Source organism: Trichechus manatus, unplaced genomic scaffold, assembly GCF_000243295.1.
Source record: "Trichechus manatus latirostris isolate Lorelei unplaced genomic scaffold, TriManLat1.0 scaffold00088, whole genome shotgun sequence".
In the NCBI taxonomy this organism is placed as follows: domain Eukaryota; kingdom Metazoa; phylum Chordata; class Mammalia; order Sirenia; family Trichechidae; genus Trichechus; species Trichechus manatus.
Genome location: NW_004444024.1, coordinates 6,865,506 through 6,887,274, shown reverse-complemented (window position 1 = coordinate 6,887,274; position 21,769 = coordinate 6,865,506). Strand labels below are relative to the sequence as shown.

General features: G+C 52.6%; 1 protein-coding gene across 1 annotated transcript in view; it reads right to left on the bottom strand.

Annotated features, from left to right (window-relative positions):
* MYO7A (myosin VIIA) overlaps positions 1-21,769 on the bottom strand; it is a 75,902-nt gene that overhangs the window by 40,153 nt on the left and 13,980 nt on the right. The window contains 10 exon segments of the mRNA XM_023736491.1: positions 1,648-1,742; positions 4,013-4,105; positions 4,517-4,675; positions 6,782-6,919; positions 13,792-13,898; positions 17,099-17,234; positions 17,798-18,008; positions 19,305-19,447; positions 20,209-20,328; positions 21,045-21,121. Coding sequence (XP_023592259.1) covers positions 1,648-1,742; positions 4,013-4,105; positions 4,517-4,675; positions 6,782-6,919; positions 13,792-13,898; positions 17,099-17,234; positions 17,798-18,008; positions 19,305-19,447; positions 20,209-20,328; positions 21,045-21,121 — 1,279 coding nt within the window.

The following is a 21,769-nucleotide window of genomic DNA, read 5'->3' as shown; positions in this document are numbered from 1 at the left end:
ACCAAAGACACAAGGGAAAGATTAGTCCAAAGGACTAATGGATCACAACTACCACAGCCTCCACCAGACTGAGTCCAGCACAACTAGATGGTGCCCGGCTACCACTACTTACTGCTCTGACAGGGATCACAACAGAGGGTCCCGGACAGAGCTGGAGAAAAATGTAGAACAAAATTCTAACTCACAAAAAAGATGACACTTACTGTCCTGACAGAGACTGGAGAAACCCCAAGAGTATGGCCCCTGGACTTTCTTTTAGCTCAGTAATGAAGTCACTCCTGAGGTTCACCCTTCAGCCAAAGGTTAGACAGGCCCATAAAACAAAACAAGACTAAAGGGGCACACCAGCCCTGGGGCAAGGACTAGAAGGCAGGAGGGGACAGGAAAGCTGGTAATAGGGAACCCAAGGTCCAAAAGGTTGACATGTCATGGGGTTGCTAACCAATGTTGCAAAACAATACGTGTACTAATTGTTTAATGAGAAGCTAGTTTGTTCTGTAAACTTCATCTAAAGTACAATAATAAAATATATATATGTAAAAACGTTTGTTGAATTAATAAACGTATGAATAAATAAGTAGATGAAATAATAAAAAAGATTAAAAGCTTTGAACAATTTATTACTAACTGTTTAACTTACTCATTTTTTATAGATGAGGAAACTGAAACTCAAAGAGGTTAGGCCTCCAGCCCATGCCTTTTGACTGACTCTGAGTGAGTTTGATGCTGTTTCCCCCCCTGACACACACTATGGTAATTCCACAGGATGATAGCCACCTTCAACTTGATGGAGGTCAAGAAGCACAGAGAACACACATCAGACAGCAGATGTTGCTAAAGGAACAAATAAATAAAGGAGGGGTAAAGGGTGAATGTGAGTGAGCCAGAGAGCCAATGCCTGATGCACACATAAGCAAGTGAGCCACTGTGGAAGGGGGTGAACAGATGCATGGATAGACAGATGGATAGATGGATGGATGCACCGGTAGGTGGATGGATAGACAGATGGAGGTATGGAAGAACTGGTATACGAATGGATGGATGGATAGATGGACAGATGAATGGATGGGTGGATGGATGAACAGATAGATGGATGGATGGATAGACAGATGGAGGGAGGGAGAGAGTGACCAGATGAACTGCAAAAGAGGCAGGTTGTAGGATTTTATGGAGTCTGAATCATACTCCACAATCAGCCCTGACCAGCTGTGAATTGTCACAAGTATGCACGTGTCCCTTACATGGAATATGGGATGTAACTCGTAACATGTAACTTTTCTTTGGGAAATTTCATCAGCCCTTGAGACTGGCAGAGTGTGCATATGTGTATGTTGGTGAGCGCACATGATCACATGTGACTCGTGTTTGTGTATTCACCTGTGTTTGCATGATCATGCTATGCATAAAGTTCTGTCCAATTGGAGTGAGGGTTCGGGCCTCAAGGGTGAGGAGAGGAAGGCTGGAGAAGTCGGCAGGGCTTGTGTGTACATATGCGTGCTTGTTTCTACTTATGTACACAGATGGGCATGTTTATTCCTAATGTTGTTGTGGGGGTGGGCAGAGGTGAGCCAAGCACATGCGCACACACACACATGCACACACACTCATTTGGGCTGAGGCGGACAGAAGCTGGTCCCGGGCACGTACCTGTCTTTGAACCCCCGGATGACCTTCTGGAGGAGAATGACTCTGTCGGTGATGGCCTTGTCACGCTCCACCTCCAGCAGCATGTCGTGGTGGTCCTGGAGGGCAGAGCCCCTGAGCAGCACGCCACTAACATCTCGTCTCAGGCCACCATCTGAGTCCCAGGGCCCTCTCTTCCTTCACTTGAAGCCCAGATCTAGGGCTCAGCTGGGCCCCATAGGCTCCCAGCCCAGCTCTGACCCCACAGGGTAGCCTCCCATAGCCATGGGTATGGACAGAGGTTTGGGCTACTTCCGAGAGCCTGGGTGGGAGAAATGGAGCAGGAGCAGCCAAATTCCACTGGATAGGGTCAGGGGGCCCAATATGCACACACGCTGGCTTTATCTCCATACTGTCTCTGGGTGTCAGCCCCTGTCCTGGGCCAAGCTGCCATCATTTCTCGCCAGGGTCTTGGCAGTAACCTCCTAATCAGTCTCCTGGCCTCCGTCGCTCCCTTCTGGCCTTCCCTCACAAGTAACCTTCCTAAAACACAGATCTGACCATGACCTTAAATACCTTTGATGATAGTGTACTGTTCCTGGGGTCAAGCCTGGTACCTCATGCTGGCACTCAAGGCCTTCCGTGATCAAGTTCTGCTCACTTCTCCAGCCTTCTCCTCTCTCCCTCTGAGCCCCAGCCCTCATTCCAGTTGGACAAAACTTCATTTATTCACTCAGTACATATGAATCAAGCATCTCTACCTGCCAGCACTGTGCTACATGCTAGGGGTGGTACCACAATGGTTCTTTCTCCCTAGAGAGGTTAGAGTCTCATGGGGGAGCCACATCCACCAAATCATCACAGACATGTCACTTCCAGACAGGGCCAGGCACAGAGAAGCTGCTCAGCCAAGACACTCATTGTTGAATGAATGAATGAGAACTGAATATTTGGTGTCTCAAAACCAGGGCCCATTTCTGAAGAGCCCAGAGAGGTGAGGATGAGGATGATGACAACCCTCAGAGCTCTCTGGCCCTGGATGCGAGAGGCTTCGTGCCTTCCCTCCTTTACTCACAAGGCCTGGACATCAGACCAACCTGCGGGAAGCCCTGCTCTCCACTTCTGGCTGCGTGACCTTGGGCAGCTCACTTCTCCTCTCTGAGCCTGTGAAATGGGCATCATAATGCCTCCCTCCTGGGGTTGTTGTGAGGATTACATGAGCTCATGGGTGAAAAGCACCCACCAGGGCTGGCACACAGAGAGCATTTTCCAGGTGGCAACAGCGAATTGGGAACAGGCCCCTGCTTCTGATGTAGAAACAAAGGTTTGGGGAGATAAAGGGACTGGCTCAAGGCTCCTGGGCCAGGGAGAAATTAGACTAGCCCTAGGGACTCCCTCTAGCCCAGAGATGGTTCCTTCTTTCCTCTCCCACAGCTATACTGGGCCGCCCAGTCCCCCACCCTCACCCCAGAGGAAGGCACCCTGCCCTGTCACCCAGGACAGCCAGAAATCTAGTGCAGCGGAAATGGAAATGGGAAACCCAGAGCACTGGGGCTCACGCTGTCCCTGCTGCAGCTGCCCTCCACCACCAACCCCCAGCAACCTCCGCTCCAAGGCCATCTCGTCCCACAGCCCAGCTTCCTGCTCCCAGCCCTGCTCCCCCACCCCCACCCTATCCCCAGCTGCCCAGCTCCCAACCCGAGCTTCCTACCCAGGCAGCTGTGGGAGCCAAAGAGCTCCAGCTGCTGGCTGTGTTTAGGGAGGCCGAGGACAGACCCAAGGCCACTACAGTGCGATGGGGGGCAGCACACACGGCCAACCACAGCCTGGGATAAACCCTGCCTGGGAGGAATCTTAATGAGAAATCCAAGAGCCTCGCAACAAGGGTACAAACCATTTTACAGATGGGAAAATCTGGCACAGAAAGGGCCAGTTACTTTCGAGTCTCAGGGCAGACAACTACAGGGGTGAGATTTGAAACCAAGCGTCCTTCATAAAGGCCTGACAAACATTCCCCCCTCTGGTCTTTGGTTTTCCAACCAGTCAGTAGTCGGTGTTCTACACTGGGGACAGTGGGGCCAAAGCCTCTGCAGGTCATAGATGATCTCAAATACTAATTTCCCCTCCCCTGCTGAGGAGGCCTTATCCCAGATTTTTCCGGCTCCTCCTGGCCATAGACTGCAGTCCAGGAAGGATCTCAAAGGCCCAGTACTCACCCCATCTGATGTTGCAACTGCCTGTATGGTGCCCACCTAAGGATCCCCCACCATGTCCCCACCATGGACAGACGGATGGATGGATGGGCAGACAGATGGATGAACGAATGGATGGATAGATAGGAGTTCACATCCAGCCCCCACCCTACCGCAGAGGCAGAGGCTGTGCTCACCTTCAGGAAGATCTTGGTTTTGCCGATCTGCCAGTCATCGTGGGCGCCCAGCACAGCCTCAGCCATGCGCTGGCATGTTCCCCGAAGGTCGTCCTGGGCAGGGGGGCACAAGGGAATGGGAACCTTGCCAGTGGTAAGGCCACCTGAGTGTCCCTCCCAGCCCCAGCTCTGCCCTGACTTGCTGTGTGACCCCAGCCAGGCCCTGCCTCTCTATGAACCCATTGATTGCAGAACTCTCTCCCACTGCTAACGTCCAGTTTCCACTGGGCAGCCTTGACCTCGCCCACTGCACCACCACACGTGAAGTACACACCAGCCGAGCATGGTGATCAAAGCCCTCTGATGCCTTCCACTGCCTGAACCCCTAGTCTTCCCAACCGTACCTGAGGTAAGCCGAGATGTCATGCCTAACCTACTGTCTCGAAGAGAAAATGGGCCCAGGCCCCTTGCCCAGCCCAGAGCCAGGACCCTCTGTTCCCCACCATCCCGCACCCAGCCCTGTACCTGTTTGTAGGCCGGCTTCACACCAGGCAGCAGCACGCGGTACCGCTCCACGAACTGCACGAAGCTGTAGCGGATGGGGTAGCCGGCTCTGCGGATGCGGATGGTCTCCATCATCCCCGAGTACCGTAGCTGGCGCACGCACAGGTGTCGGTCGAATAGCTATAGGCAGAGCCATGGGTGTCAGGGCCGAGGCTCCTCCGGGGAGGCCAGCCCAGTGCCACGTTTTATGTGCCCCAGACAAAGGCCCAGAGACCGAGGTGGGCAGCAGATGAGGAGCAAAGCCAGGCCTGGAACCCAGGCCTGTAGTTGAAGCCCACACAGCAACATGGAATGGGAACTGTGTGCTTCGGGAACACAGAGGAGTGACCAGTTAATTCCCCTTGGGAGATCCAGAGTGGGCTTCATGGAGGAGGTGGTTTTGCCCTGAACCCTGACAGGAGAGGGGGCATCCAGGAGGGGGCGCTGGTGCAAAGGTATGAAGCCTGAAAGCACAGACTTGTTGGGGGACTTTAAGGGGACTGAGGAGGCCAACTCAGGCTGCATTATACAGGTGGTGGGTGCCTTGCACAGCCCCGGGGGCGCCCTTCACATTGTAGCCGTTATAGATTTGCAGTTATTAGGACAACTTTCTTGCCGTTGACAATAAAATGCCTTAAGAAAGAGGCACATTTTTCTAAGTTGTCTTTTGTGATGGGAATGGGGCAGGGCTGTCTTCCTGAGGGTTATGGGGGAGATGGGGAGATGGAGCAGAGTAGGGCCTTGGAGGCCAGGCTGGGGAGGCTGGGCTTCAGCCCATGTGAGATGGGAAGCCAGAGAATGGTCTGGAGCAGGGAGTAATGGATGGGGTTCAGATTTGCATTTGAGAACGATGTGGGTCCCTGCAGTGGGGAGAATGGGCTGGAGGAGGTGAGAAGTGAGGCTGGGGAGCTGGAGACCAGTGAGAAGGCTGCTGCCAAGGCCCAGGCCACAGATGCTGAGGTCTGGGCTGAAACAAGGCCTCAGGAGGCATTTCAGAGGCAGGAGAGATGGTACCCAACTGTCTTGGCAGGGCCCAGGCTGTGGTCTCCCTGGGGCCCCTGCCTTAGAGGAAGAGTTTGCTGAAGTCCTCTGTGACCCTCACGCTCTGCAGACCCGATCTGGAGCCCAGAGGGGACAGATCTCACCCACTCTCAGGGAATGTTTTCCAGGCAGGGGGCAGCCAGCAGGTCAGTGCGTGCGGATGGCCTGCTTCCGCCGCCTGCTTCCTCTCTGTCCCAGCACTTTCCCCAGCCTGGACCTGGCCTCCCGCCTTCCTTCCCTTCCTTCCCGCCCCAGACCCCAGCCCGCAGCCCCAGCTTCCCCCTGGGCCTCCCTGCCAGTAAACAGCACCTCCCAGAGCTGTGTGCTGTGGAAGGGGATGGCTCGGAGGGAGGCAGTGGGTCCAGGCTCCAGGCTCGGTTCACAACGCCGAGCTCTAGTCCTTTAACCTCCCTGAGCCCCCTACCCCCTACCCCTCCGCCCCGTTCTGCATCTCTAGGGGCAGTGACGATCCCCCCATCTCCTAGCTGTTGTGAAGGTTAAATGGAGCTGTGGAGAGACCATCTAAGGAGCCCTGGTGGGACAACAGATAAGTGCTCAGCTGCTAACTGAAAGTTTGGACGTTTGAATCCAGCCAGTGGCTCTGTGGGACAAAGACCAGGTCACGTGAGCTTGCTGTGAGTCAGAATTGACTCCACGGCACCTAACAACAACCAAGACAGACCATCTAGCCAGTGCCCGGCACACAGCAAGGGCCCTTCAGAAGAATCAAAAATGAGAATGTCCCTACCCAGCCAGAAAGATAGGGGGAGGCTTCAAGCAGGAGGCGGTGGTTGAACCGGGCCAAAAGAGTGGGGGGCTGTCAAAGGAGGGGCCACAGCAAGGACCAGGCTGCCATCATTGCATGGAACACCCATAGGAGATGGGTATCATTATCCATCCCATTTCATCTATGAGGAAACTGAGGCATAGGAAGATTAAGTGACTAGTGTAAAGTCGCCCAGCTTGTAGGAAATAGAGCCAGGATTTGAACCTGGGCTGGGCCCACTGCAGCATCCAGGCTCTTTCCAGGGTACCTGCTGCCTCCATGAAATCTGCAACCTTGTTTTATAAGCCCCTCAGGTGGCCCCGCTCCCATAATTCCCCAAAGAAGATGATGTCGCAGGGCATCCAGACCCCATCCTATCCCACCCATGCCCCAGCCCCTCCCTGCCCTGCCCCAGCCTGGCCCCAGGCCGGGCCACTCACCATGGGCTTCTTGAACTCATTGGGCTTGATGCAGCGCACGAAGAAGGGCTGGCAGGCACCCAGCGTGCGCATCAACAGCTCCAGCGACCGCTTGAACTGGCTGCTGAGAGTGGGCGAGCGCTTCCTGGTCTCGGCTCCCTGGGGGGACGGATGACAGTGATGGGAGGGGCTGCGCCTGCCCCCTCCACCCCTTCCAGCTGCTGCCCAGGAGGGAAGTGGAAGGAGAGGTCAGCGGGGTCAGGGTCAGCCCGAGAACTTGGCGATTTTCCTGTGACCTGCGGGTCTGGGCTAGGGCTAGAACCCCAGACACACCCGCTCCGGGAGCCACCCAGGGCCAGGAGGAAGTGAGCTTCGATCAGAGGGGCTCACAGGACACAGTGTCCAGAGCCTGGGTTCCCGCTCTGGTGCGCCAGAAGACCTCGGGCAAGGCACAGCCCCCTCTGAGTCTCAGTTCTCTCCCCTCTCTGTATCTTTGAGTGGTTGGACTTGGTCACTTTGGGACACTGGGGTCATATAGAGATGGGGTTAGACAAACCTACATTCATATCCTGGCCCAACCACATCCCAGCTGTGCGATCGTGAGCAGGTCACTAAACAGTGCTGAGCTCGGTTTCCTAAGTGGGAATAATGCCATGTATCTACTGATGGCTGTGATGAGGGACCCCCGAGATGTGCACAGGGTCTGTCTCAATAAACAGCCACCAGGGAAGGTGGGCCACTCTTGCTCTGGGAACCCCTGGAGGAGGGGAAGGAAAGGGGGAGGAGTGCTGCCTGTGACCTTTTCTCTTTTTGTGGGATTAGCTGGTCAGTAGCAGACTGGGGGCAGGGCAGACCTGGGTAATCCTCCTAAGAAGGCACCTGAGCTGGCTTCTCCTGGCACCATGTGGCACCAAGGCCCCTCAAAGGTTCTGTGCTCCACCAGCTACTATCTGGGGTCAGCTACCCCTCTGTACCTCCCTGCCCTGTTGGGCCCCCCTCTCAGAATATTGTGAAATGAGGTGGGGTGGGGTGCTGGGGTCGGACGTAACCAGCAAACAGGAAGCGAAACATCTCAGACGGCTACAGAGTAACTGGACCTGGAACACCAGATGCTATTCCACAGCAGTTTATGCCGCTGTTTTCCTGACGGTTTTCGTTTGGGTGAGGATAATTTCTTATTAATGAATTTGATTTTATATTTTAAGAGTCATGATTTTTTCTTATATCCTGGAGCACCAGAAATCAGAGATGCAGATGTAGGGTGTTTTGGGGGAGGTTTTTTTTTTTTTTTTTGAGGGGGAAGCAGAGATGTTTAACCCGTACTAAATTTAGACAATATGACACAGAGTGTAATGAAATGTGCCAAGAAACGGCAAAAGCTTGGTATTCTGAAATTTGTAGTGTTTTCCATTTTAGTTTTATTTGGAATATATTTTAGTATTTTGCTTAAGGAAGCTGGGGAGTATTTGCATTGTGGTAGGGTGATGGTCAGATCTGTGGCCCCCAGGGCTGCCTTCAAATCTGCTTATTAACTGGGTGACACCCCCACACACACTTGGAGGGAGAGCTGTCCAGGTTGACCTCTACCCAGATGCCATTAGAGCCCCTGCCAGGAGTGCAGGCTCACGCACGTGGGTGCGCACACACACACATACACACACACACACACACACACACACACTTCTACACCCTTCTTTGGTTTCCATGTCATCACCCTGGAATGACTTACTCTGTTCCACTTTTCCACCTGTCTTCCCTGCTATGAGGACAGGCTGGGTCTACCCTGTCTGCTGCTGGGTTGCTAGGGCCTGGCACAAACAACGATCAATAACTCTGCTGAACTGAAGTGTTTTCGAACTGGTTCCTGGCGTCCACAGTCTCACAGACACTGTCCACTTTCCAATTGCTCAGGCCAAAACTCTAGGAGGTACCCTCAACTCCTTTCTTTCTCTCACATCCAATATGTCGGCAAATCTTATCAACTCTACCTTCCATACATCCAGAATCTGACCCCTTCTTACCACTTCCTCCACTATCACCCTGATCCAAGCCACCATCATTGCTCTCTCAGATTATTGCAATAACTTGTGAATTGGTCTCCCTGCTTCTGTCCCTCCACATCACCCTTCACGCCACTGTCAACACAACAGCCAGAGATAGCCTGTTAAAACGTAAGTCCCATCATGTCCCTTCTCCACTCAAAACTCTCCAGCGGCTTCCCAGTTCACTCAACATGAAAGCAAAGGTCCTTGCAAGAACCTACAAGGCCCCACAGGATCTGGCCCCAATACCTCTTGGACTGCCCCTCCTAACTGTCTCCACTACCTTGCTCACACCCTTCCAGCCACTCCAGTCTCCTCACTCTTCCAGGAAAGCACCAGGCAGGTTTAGGACTTAAAAAAGCACCTTAGGTCTTTGGCACCTGCTGTTCCTTCTACCTGGAACGCTCTTCCCCCAGGATGCACATGGCTGGCTTCCTCACCTCCTGCAGGTCATAGCTCAGCTACCCCGTACCAGTAAAGTCTTTCCTGATCCCTTATTCAAAATTGCAAAGCCCTGCTGCTGGCATTCCTCTCTCCTTAATTGTTCTCCAGGTCGCATATCATGATTTGACATCCTATATATTTTACTTATATATTCGCTTCTTAACTACTTCTCCTTTCTGCTAGAATATGAGTTCCACGAGTGCAGAGATTTTTTTTTTTTTCTGTTTGGTTCACTACTATGACCCTAGGACCAAGGACAGTGCCTAGCACATGACTGGCACTCAAAAATATATGTAGATTGACTTAACTATAACAAGACAAACAATCCAATCAAAAAATGGGCAAAGGACTTGAACAGACAGTTCATCAAACAGGATATTCAAATGGCCGACAAGCACATGAAAAGATGCGCAACGTCATTAGCCATGAGGGAGATGCAAATTAAAAGCACAATGGGATACCACCTCACTCCCATCAGAGTGGCAGTGATCAAAAAATGGAAAACAGGTGTTGGCGAGGTTGTGGCCAATCTAGAACCCTCATCCATTGCTGATGGAAATGTAAGATGGTGCAGCCACTGTGGAAAGCAGTCTGGTGGTTCCTCAAAAAGTTGAACATAGAACTACCATATGGCCCAGCAATCTCCATCCTAGGTATATACCAGAAGAAGTAAAGGCAGCAATGCAACCAGAAACCTGTACTCCAATGTTCATTGCGGCACTTTTCGAAGCAGCCAAAAGGTGGGAACAATGGAAATATCCATCAAAAGATGAACGGATAAGCAAAATGTGGTATAGACACACAACAGAATATTACTCAGTCGTACAGAGAAATGAAGTTCTGATGCATGCTACCACATGGATGAACCTTGAAAACACTATGCTGAGTGAAATCAAGTAGTCACAAAAGGACAAATACTGTCTGCTCTCACTTATATGTAAAAAAACAAATACATAGAAACCAAACCAGGGGTGGGAGGGAGGGGGTAAGCGGGAGTTTTTGTTTGGGGGTCATTAGGTTATGTTAATGGTGGTGGAATATTTTGGAAAAGGATAGCAAGAACGGTGGCACAACATGAAAAATGTCATCAGTGTCACTGAATTGCAAATGTGGAAGTTGCATCGATGGATGGTTTGGTGTGTATATTTTCACCACAATAAAAAAATACGTGTGCGTGTCTGTGTGCGTGCAGATTGAATGAATGAATGGGAGTTATGAAGCTGCAGGGTCTGCTCTCACTTCCCTGGCCATTTCTGACTTGATTTTATTTCATTGAGGGGAAAGGCTGTCCTTTCTGGTATTTGCTGTTTTCTGGGTTAGTCTGTAGATACTTGGGGATGGGGTAAAGAGAGAAGTGAGCAGTCCAAAGGCCAGTGTTACAGAGCTCCACGGAGAGGCTCTGAGGGGCGGACACCTGAATGTGACATGAAAGGGGCTGGCAAGTCACGGGCAGGAGAAGGCCACCTGCGTAAAGAATGGACAGGTGTCCGTCTCGTGGACTCAGAACCCCAGGGACCTGTGATTGGGGTTAGACGCTAATCAGGGGATGCTCAATACCCTGGAAGAAATGCCTTTGTTTGGGTGTGGTCCTTCCACCAGCAAAAGCTGGGGTGGGGCTGCCTGTGCTGCCCTGGGGAGGTGCATACAAGAGTCACAGAATGAAAATTCGGGGGTCGGGTGACCAGTGCGGGGTGTGTGTTCAGATCACGGGAGGGAGGCAGTGTGGGCTTCCACCCTGACAAAAACATTGCATCTAGTAAACTGTCATCAAATAAACCATGACCTAATATTTCACAGTATACCGAACTGATTTCCACGTTCATTAACAGAGCTATCACGTCCCCAGCAGTTACAAAGCATTTCTTCTTTCCAGGACTTTATGCTTATGGAGACGGCACCTGTTGCGGTCGAGTTGGTTCTGACTCATGGTGACCCTATCGGACAGAGTATAGGGTCTGTCCTATACTCTGCCCCCAGGGTTTCCAAGGAGCGGATTCGAACTGCTGACCTTTTGGTAGCTCTTAACCACTATGCCACCAGGGCCCACAGTACAGTATAATAAGGCAGGGACTTCGAAAGCCTCACTTATGTTCTCACTTGCTGTGTGACCTGTGGCAAGTCCCTGTACCTCCTTGAGACAGACCTGGGTTCAAATATCTATTGTGTCATTTACAAGCTGGGTGACCTTGAGCAAATGCCTTCACCTCTCTGGGCCCCAGTTTCCTTTCCTGTAACATGGGGTTAGTATTATTTACTCACAGAGTTGTGAGTAAATGAATGAGATGATAAATGTAAGCTCTTCGCTCATAGTCTGGCCCAGAATAGGTGTTCAGTAGATGTAATTAGTATCAAATGTGACACTGTTAGGTCCTAATTCTGTGCTGCTAAAACTCCCTCAGGAGTGGGCCATTTCTGGGGACCCCAGGTACTGAGTTTCGATCTCTCCATGATTCCTCAATGAACGGTTTCTAGTGCCGGGGAAAGAGCCCTAGAATAAAAAAACATCATGGAGAGAGCCCCAGCAGCCTCTGGGAGCTTTGGAAAGAGAGAGGATGCTGGGAGATGAGAGTGAAGAGAAGGGGTAGGAGGAGAAAATGGCATTCAACCAGAGAATATCCGAGACCAAGAGGAATGGATGGGCCAGGATTGGGATTGGCGAGGGGCAGGGGGGTTATGGAGCTCAGAGCCACACTTGTCTCTTACCATTGCTGTGACCCTGTACTATGTGGGCTTGGGGGCAGGACTCTCCTGGGGTGCGGGGGCTTTAGAAGCCTGGAGCCCTCTCTGAGGGATGCCCTGCCTTCACCTATCAGTCAGCTAAACCACAGAGCTGGCCGCTAGGGAGGGAGGTATCCAGGGCCAATCCACGGGCAGGAGGGAAGCCTCCATCCAGACAGGCCCCTGCTCCTGACATGCTGGGGTCCTGTTCTGCTGCCTTGGTTTTGTGAATTGTTGCAGAACTCTGTGAGACACGGGGCGGCAGGAGGATGCACTAGGGGCAGGAGGTATTGAGCAGCACACGGAAGGAAGAGGACTCAGCATGACACCAGATGTGGGAGGATGTCAGTATTCAGCAGAGAGGAGGCCAAGTGGACAGCAGAGCTAGGCGGTGGCTAAGGGGCACCCAGCACCTGTATGATCTAAAGCAGCTTGGAGGCCACAACCTGAAGGTGGTGATTAGGACCACACCAAGGGATGCTGTTCCAGGGCCTGAGGACGTCCAGGGGGCAATGGCTTCTAGTCCCAGCTCTCATCAGGATTCAATGACTTGGGGTAACTCACACTCCTCCCACCCCAAGCCCTACTACTTCCATATAAAAATGCCAAAAATATCACCAGCCCCTCCTGCTTGGCAAAGTTAGCAGGTCTGACCAAGTCGTGGGTGTAGAAATGCTTAGCAGGGCCTGGTAGAAGGAGCAGGGATTGATGCCTCAAAAAGACTCAAACATGGAGTGGAAGAGAGAACCCAGCAGAGGACTTGGGAGATCTTGGTTCAAGTCCCAGCTCTGCCCTTGGGTCACTAGGTACCTAGGCAAGTCTCTGCCCGTTTCTAGGACTCAGTTTCCTCATTTAAGAAACTGAATACCTGCAGCACACACAATTCAAAAGACAAAAAAACCAAAACCACTCCACAAACCACTCCACAAAAAACACACTCCAAAAAAAGAAGAAAAAGCCCGGCCCCAGGGGCCTCCGAGGCCTCTCCCGTCATCTTCAGACCCCAGGGTTGGGGGTCTTTTACCTTCAGAGAAGCTGCTGACTGGTGGAGAGTGCCCGATGAATAACCACAGAGAAACTACAGCAGGAACCACAGTGCAGGGGGAGATGGGGAGAGGAGGGAGCAAGGAGAAGGTGGTGGGTCAGAAACCAAGGGTAAAATCCACCATGGAGGGAGGAAGACTCCCAGGGAGAGGTCTGGGGTTCTGGCAGCTCTGTGACAGTTGGTGGTCCCAAGGGCGGGGGCAGTGCTGGCACCTGGACAGGCACTGAGGGGGCAGAGTCTCAGCCCTCTCCATGAGCCCTTCCAAGCACCCTCCAGGAAGCCATGGGGACAAAGGAACGTATGAACTAAAAAGGCATACAACCCGCAGGGAGAGGTCCATCAGATTGCCACCCCAGGGAACAAGAAAAGGTAGAGGGGTGGCCAGGCCCTGTGCCAGTGTGCCCTTTGGTCCAGTTTCCCTGAACCCCCTCTGCTTCCCACATCTCCTGAGAGCTGGGCATGCTCCCTTTACCTGTGCTCCCTGGTGGCTCCTGGAGGTCTGGGAGTGGACCTCCAAGATAAACTGAGCCCTGATCAGGCTCTGCTCTGCGACCCCTCTCTGGGCCTTTCACCACCCTCCCCGCCTCCTCATCAGTGCAATAAAGGACTAGGTAGGAGGATCTTGAAGGTCCCTCCAGGCCCCTCCTGAAGCCACAGCAAAGCACTGTCCCCATTCTGTGGTCAGAGGAGCTCAGCTGAAGCTGTTGGACAAGGGTGGGGCCTAGTCACAGGCCTGGCTTCTGGGAGCCCTTCCCTTCCAGTGGAAACCCCCCTAGCATTACCATAGCAACGTCGGCCTGGAAGATCTGCTTGATGAACTTGTTCCGGGAGGAGTGGACCAGCTGGATGATGTCTCCATGCAGGGTGTCCCGGTTCTTCTCCAGGAAGCCTGGACAACGGCAAAGTGAGGTCAACATTCACCTAGTTCAACCACATCCATTTTACAGCGGGGAAACTGAGGCCTGGAGAGGACAGCAGCTTGCCCAAGATCAGAGAAAGTGAGTTGCTGAGCCAAAACTGGAACTTCATCTCCCCAACCACATGGCCTCCCTTCAAAAAAAGCAGCAGGTCTCAGTCCCAGGGGAAGAACAGGGCACCTTCATGACTGAACCACCCAAATGCCTGAAATGCCACCACCAGTCTTTTGAACTAAGGCGTCAAGATCCCTTGCTAAATTACAAGCGTGTCACCCGGCAGAGAAAACAACTGGTCTAGTGCCAGCTCACAGTAAAAGAGCTAATTTAAAATAGCTTCTATTTGAACAGCATGTTTTACAACGTGCCCTCATAGCACTGATGCTCACAACACCTCCTCTATATGTGGGATGGGCAGGGGTTAGCTTCTCCATCCCATCAGTTAGGAAACTGATGCTCAGAGAAGCTAAGTGTGTTGTTCAACACCACACAGCAAGCCAGGGGTAGAGTTAAGACTCCAACCCACACCTCCTGGCCCCAGCCCTGGGAGCCTCTCCCACTGACACAGATCCCATAGGAGGCAGCCATTCCCAGGGACTGAGGAGTCAGGACTTGCTCTACTGATTAACGGAGGGTCTTGCTAAAGTGGGGAGACAGGATGCTCCAGGGCTGGGGATGCCTGAGGGTGAGGAAAACTGCAGAGAAGGAGCACCCTTCTCCCCACAGGACTCAGGCTGCCCCCAAACGGTGGAAGCACAGAGACCCAGTGCTAGGCTGCCCACCTGGCATCCGGGGTAGGGGTGAGTTGCAGGAGGCACACGATAATGGAAGAGTGGGCTTTGGAGTTGGGATAGAATTACCAGCCTCTAATCAAAGCTCTATGACAGACTCACTATGTGACCCTAGGAAGGTCCCTCTCTGGGGCCTCAGTTTCCTCATGTGGTGAATGGGAATAATCATAACCATAAGCGTTCGCTTCTCTTCAGATTCCCTAACACCACCCATTTCACAAACGAAATGCCAGATTAAAGCAGTACTTTGTGAACCAGAAAATGCTGGTAAGATTGTTTAATGTAGCTCAGACCTGTTTAGGGGCCCATGGCAGGTCATTTCCCTCTCTGGGCCTCAGATGCCAAATATGTAGCAGTAGATGACCTTTATGTTCCCTCTAGATCTGACATCTAGAATTTTATACCTCAGAGCAGAGTTTAGTCAGTTTTCATCTCTGTTTCCTGAGCAATGGCCTCAGAACATAATAGATGCTCAGCAAATGTTAGTTGAAATGAACTGAAAAATACAATCCTCTATACCCACAAACAGTAGACCGATTTGTTTGCTTGACAGTCCTGCAAACTAAGGTCTGCTTCCTTCTTTCTAATAGCAGGGTTGAATGTCACAGTCCTATATTTTAAGAGGGTATGAGCAGCCTTCAGATTCTGTAACTGCACCGTGGCTCACTGAGACACTCTGCTGCCTTTGGGACAAAGTCCACTGGAAAGTAGGAAACTGAGGGCTCTTTGTTTGTTTTGAACTTCATTGGCCTTTGAGTGTGAGTAGGACCCTTTGGGGCTGAATGACAGGAGCTCAATACAGACACACAGCACAAATGATGCCAATTGGAGGCCAGCCCTCTAATACCAAGGTCAGAGGGGAGGGGTTGGCAACTCCTGTCTGTGGTCTTTTGACAGACCCTAGGAGAATTCCAAGGGGGGTAAACTGGACTGTGTTCTGACCCCTCTTCTTATCTTCTAGCTTTAAAATGAACCCAAGAGAAGATGCATCTGTTATGGACTGAGTTGTGTCCCCCCAAAATATGTGTTGGAATACTAATACTACTCCTGTGAATACAAGGAGCCTGGCCGCACGATGGTTAAGCGCTCAGCTATTAACTGAAAGGTCAGCAGTTTGAACCCACCAGCCGCTCCGCAGGAGAAAAGACCTGGGAAACTGCTCCCATAAAGATTATAGCCTAAGAAACCCTATGGGGCAGTTCTACTCTGTCATACAGGGTCACTATGAGTCGGAATCAACTCGGTGGCACACGACAATAACCTGTGGATATAATCCCATTTGGGAGTAGAGTTTTCTTTGCTATGCTAAACAGACCATATCAGCGTAGAATGTGTCTTAAATCCAATCACTTTTGAAATATAAAAGGAGCAGATGAGGCACAGAAGCAAGGAAGCAGATGGGAGAAGATAGATGTCATGCCACATCACCAAAGAACCGAGTGAGGAACAGAAGCTGAAAAGTGAAAAGGACCTTCCCCAAGAGCTAACAAAGAAAGAAAGCCTTCGCTTAGAGCCAGTGCCCTGAATTAGGACTTCTAGCCTCCTAAACTGTGAGAAAATAAATTTCTGTTCATTAAAGCTACCCACTTGTTGTATTTTTGTTAAAGCAGCACTAAAGAACTAAGACAGCGTCCCCTTCAAAGTTCACATTGGTCATATTGCTGAAAGAGCCTTAGCGGGTAACTGGACAGGTTCAAGGACTGGCTTTGCACCTAATAGGCTATATTATGTAAGTGAAGTCAATCCCCCGCCCCCATTCTGAGCCTCAGTTTCCCCATATATACTGTTATGGATTGAATTATATCCCCCCAAAAGATATGCTGAAGTCCTAACCCTGGTACCTGTGAACCTGACCTTGTTTGGAAATAGGGTCTTTGGAGATGTTATCAGTTAACTTGAGGTCATACTGGGGCAAGGTGGATCCTAATCCAATATGTCTGGTGTCCTTATAAAAAGAGAAGAGACACAGATGCAGAGGAAAGACAGCCGTGTGAAGACAGAGGTGGAGACTGGAATGAGGTGTCTACAAGCCAAGGAAGGCTGAAGATTTCCAGGAACCACCGGCAGCTAGGAAGAGGCAAGGAAGATCTTCCCCTGGAGGCTTCAGAGAGAGCATGGCCCTGCTAACACACCTTGATTTCGGACTTCTAGCTTCTAAAACTGTGAGACAATAAATTTCTGTTTCAAGCCACATGATTTGAGGTACTCTCGTCCGCCTGCCCTAGGAAACTAATACAGAAACAAAAGAGCATTGAGCCCAGTGTTTCCTGAGACCCCTCCTCTTTGGTATTCCAGGACCCCAATGTCTCTCTCCTGGGCTGGAAAGGGAAATGTAGGGGACACAGACAAAGGGAGACAGACAGCCCTGGACAACCCGCTTGTACCTTGGGTCTCATAGTAAACGATGCCTGCAAAGTGGTTGATGCCAAATTGGGTCTCGTGATTGTTCTTGGGGGGAACGTAGTTTGCGTTGAGCTTGTGCTGGGAGTTCAGCTTGTGCAACATGGTGGTGTCTGTGCCCTGTGGGAACCGAGGGGCAGCTGCTGAGCCCACCCTCTCTGCCCCCTAACTCTCCACCAGGCCCCACTGCCTTTCCAGCCCCACATCTTTGCAACCCCCTCTTCCACCTTTCTTAACAATTTCCCCTTCCTTTACTTATACCCCTCAAGGAGCTCTCTGAGCCTCTACTTCCCCATCTGTTAAGTGGGTGAATTGGAACTAGACAACCTTGAAAGTCCATTCCGGTTTAGAAAATCTATTTCCCATGATTAAAATCATGGGAGCAACTCTCCCAACTGTCTCCACCTCAAGACATAAGGAACCACTGTTTTCTAAGCACCAACTCTGTGCCTATAATGCAAATGCTCGGATTTGCATTGTTTGGCCCAGACCAAGTAGGCTGTAGGTGACTCCTAAATGTCAGATGAATATACTCAACTGGAGCCCAGAGTAGCCTTAAGGGGTGGGTATCATTAGTCCCATTTTGCAGATGAGTACAGCTGGGGCACAGAGTGGGGAAGGGACCTGTCTTCTCCCCAGCCAAAAGGTGGCAGTGGCAGGATGTCACCCTGTTGCAGGCCCACCTTGGGGAACTTGCTCTCCTCATCAATGAGGGAGATGATGTTCATGGGCTTGTTGGCGATCATGTCCAGGGCGTCCTGGTTGTCTGTGAACTCGATGTGCAGCCAGTCAATGCTCTCCAGGTCATACTCCTCCTGCTCCAGCTTGAACACGTGCCGCACGAAGAACTGCTGCAGGTGCTCGTTGGCGAAGTTGATGCAGAGCTGCTCGAAGCTGCAGAGTGCACAGGCACAGCGGTGTGTGTGAAGTATTGCTCAAGCCCCTGCTCTGCAGCTCAGGGGCCCTGCTCTGCCTTGATGAGCAGCATGACCTTAGGCAGGTCACTCTCATCATCAGTCTTCCTGACCTCTGAAGCTGGGAGGGATGGTCAAGTTCAGCTCCTCAATGACAGAAGAGGACACAGGGCCCAGAGAGGGTAGACGACTTGCCCAAAGTAACTCTTGAGTCAGAGGAAGAGTTAAGGCTAGAACCCAGGGTGCAGGACCCCGTTTCAGGACCCCACCCCCTGCACAACCAGGCCCCATGGAGAGGGCAGGGCAACCGGCATATAGGTAGTCAAATCCAGGCAGAGCACCTGGAGGAGAGCCAAGACACAGGGAGGCCGGCCATAAGGAGATATCCAGAGTGTTAGCAGGAGGGGGAAAGGGACTGGCAAGATTTGGCAATCAGAGGCTTGGTTGCTGAGCCATGTGCTCAGCACTTTCCCAGGCGACACTTCCTGGCATGCGGTATGGGGGTTTTGGTTGATGGGGAAGGGCTTCAAGACATTCAAACCTTACAAAAATCAAAGTGCTTTGTCAGGAGTCCCACAGCTAGGAAGTGGGGCAGGACTGGCTGCCTCCAGCCCCGTGATCCTCCTATGCCTGTTCCATCCATCACTCCTCACATGGTCCCCAAGAGGCAGGACCCCACCCCTGGCATGGCTGAGACCCCCCATGCCACCCCGTGCTCAAGCTTGCCTCAGGCCTGGCATCACCTGCATTGAGGGACTTTGCAGCTTGGACCCTGGGCAGATCAGCAGGGGCCAGTGGGGCCTGGAGACCAGAAAGGCCTCCCAAATGTCTAAGACAGTGTAAGAGGATCTCTCCCTCCTATCCTGTCCCATCCCCTGCCAGCCTCAGCTAACCCGAGGAAGCGGAAGGAACAGCAGGGGAGGGAAAGGGAAGGAAGGAGAGAGGACCCACCGGGATCACTGAAGTGAAATTTTCCAACAGCCGGGCAGAGTATACTTAAAAAAAACAAAACAAAACACCAAATCTGTTGCCATTGAGTCAACTCCGCCTTATAGCGATCCTATAGGACAGAGCAGAACTGCCCCACAGGGTTTCCAAGGAGCAGCTGGTGGGTTCAAAATGCCGACCTTTTGGTCAGCAGCCAAGCTCTTAACCACTGCGCCAACCAACCAGGGCGGCGGAGTATACTTAGAGCTAATTCAATACGGTTTAAAGGGAAAAGTGCGACGACATTTCTTAGGTCACAATTCACACGGGGCAGAGCCCCACATGGTACCTGTTCACAGAAAAGTTCTCAAACCCAAAGATGTCCAAGAGGCCGATGGACCGACGAGAGCTCTTCACCTCCTGGGAGGGAGGTTTGTAAATCGCCGCATTGATCTTATCCACAATCCACACGAAGAGCCGCCCGTAGATCCCCTGAAAGGCAGCCCCGTCAGCCCCTGGGCCCAGATACACCCACCCACGAGAGAAAGGCCAGGCTCCTGGGCCCCACCTTCCAGACCCCTGGTGACCTCGCTTCTGTGGGACAACACGCTGATAGAAACCTCCGCGCCTTTCCTCAATCTATTCCCTCTGCCTGGAGCTCCCTTTCCTGCTTGAACAACTCCTACTCATTGTTGAAACTCTCCGAGATGTCAGCTCCTCTGAAGGAGCTCTCCTTTGGGCTCCATCTCTCTGTGCGTCTGTCTCCCCCACCAGCCCTGAGGGGCTCCAGGGCCCCAGAGCCCAGCGCAGGGTCTGATGAGGGGAGGGGCTCAATGAATAGCAAATGCAGGACTGTAGAAGCAGGACTGTACCCCCACCCCCCGATCAGCCCCTCTTCAGTGTCTTCTGCAGATACCAGAGACAGTGTCCCCTGGGAGAACCAAGTGGTCAAGGAACATGATCCAGAGTAAAGACCAAAGGGATGGAGGTCAAAGCAGACCGGGGTGGGGAGGGCCTGAGGAGACAGGACTGGGAAGGCCCCAGGAGAACACAAGGTCCAGCCCCTTGTGGGGTGAATGGACCCCTGAGAGAACCATGGCCAGAGCCTGGACTCTGGCTCCAGGAGTCCCAAGGCAGGACGGGGTCAGGGCCCAGCTGTCCACCCAGCTCTGTGGACTTCTCAGCACCTGCCCACCAACAGCCTGCCTCCCGAGGGGCAGAGAGAGCAAGCGGCCATTCCACAAGCAGCCCACCTTGACGAAGGCGTCGCGCACGTCCAGCGCCTGCTCCCTGCTGAGCGGGGTGGACACTGTCTCCCCGCGGGTGATGAGGGTGCGACTCGTCAGGCAGTTCATAAGGTCTGGGGGGTTCACCTAGTGTGAACAGACAGCGAGGGGCTCACCCTGGCTGACAGCCCCTGCTGGCCTCTCCCTCCCTCCACCTACACCCAGATCCACACCTCCCCTGCCCCAACTTTTTAACCCAGGCCTTTGTGTAGACTTTTTCCCTCCACTAAGAATGCCCTTGTCCAGGGTCCCATAGCCAAATCCTCCCCTCCATCAAAACCCACTCAAATGCTGCCTGGAAGGAATTCTCCCTCCTTACCACTGGCTCCCCACCCCCTAGCATGCTCCCTGTCCCTCTAGTATGTTAGACTGGGAGCTCCCTCACTCTGACAGAGCCTAGTGCTTGCTAAGTGACTAATGAACAGACTCAACGCATTTGACTCACAGTCACCAGTGCCCTTTTACCCGGTTATGGAGACCGCAGCCCAAAGCAGAGGAGAGTTACACAGCCCAGAGCTTCACAGACCCCCAGTTCAGGGCCCCTCCATGCCCCACACCATTCCCAGGGGCCAGCAGAGCCAGGACAGGACCATGAGGCTCCCGGCCTCTGGACTCCACTCCTTTGGACGCGTGCCCAGCACAGAGCCTGTACCCAGTTGGTTCTCAATGGCGAACAGAAGTCTCCCAATCAGAGGGCCTCAGCTCCCTGGTTCCCACATTCCCAGGCCCCACTGATCTTGAAGTCAAACCATCCCTCTGAAAGGAACAGAAGGAGCAGTAGGGACAGAGGGCTGGGCACTGACCTCGAGCAGGGACGCAGCAGTGGCCAGGGATGGGGAGAAGAGGACTTCGCAGGCGTCCAGGTTTTCAAAGGTGCGGGCTGTCGGCGGCAGAGAGTTCAGGGTCAGGGGAGGGAGGGAGGGCATGGGGGCAAGGGGCCTAGTCCTAGGCTGGACTCTCAGGGGGGCCTGCCTCAACCTCAGAGGATATCACCGTTCTCTGGGGTCAATGTATGCTTGACGAATGTTCTCACCATGAGCCTATGAGCACTATGAGGGTGGGAACCATGTGTCCCCTGTACCTGGCACCATACTTGGCATCCAAGTAGCAGACCCCGGCAGTCACACGCTCCCCCCTCGCCTTCCACCCCAGACGCCCAGAGCTCTCAGAGGCACCCTGGCTCCTATGAGTGAGGGTTTGTAAACTTGCCTAGCTTAGTGCCTGACACCATCTGACCTTCCCCAAATGTGCCCTGCTCACTCAGGCCTCAGGGCCTTTGCACAAGCTGTTCCCTCTGCCTGATGTGCCCTTTCTCTGTGTCTCTTAGTCTTTCAAGACTCTCTAGACTGTGAGCTCTCTAGAGCTGGGATCATTCATTCATTCACTGAACAAACTTTTCCAGACCTCCTACTGTGGGCCAGGACCCATGCTGGAAACCAGGGGCAGAAGTAGGGTGGGACCAGGTGCCTGCCTCAGAAGACCTCTCTGTCTGGAGCATAGCAGGTATCCAGGAAGTGTCAGATGAGTG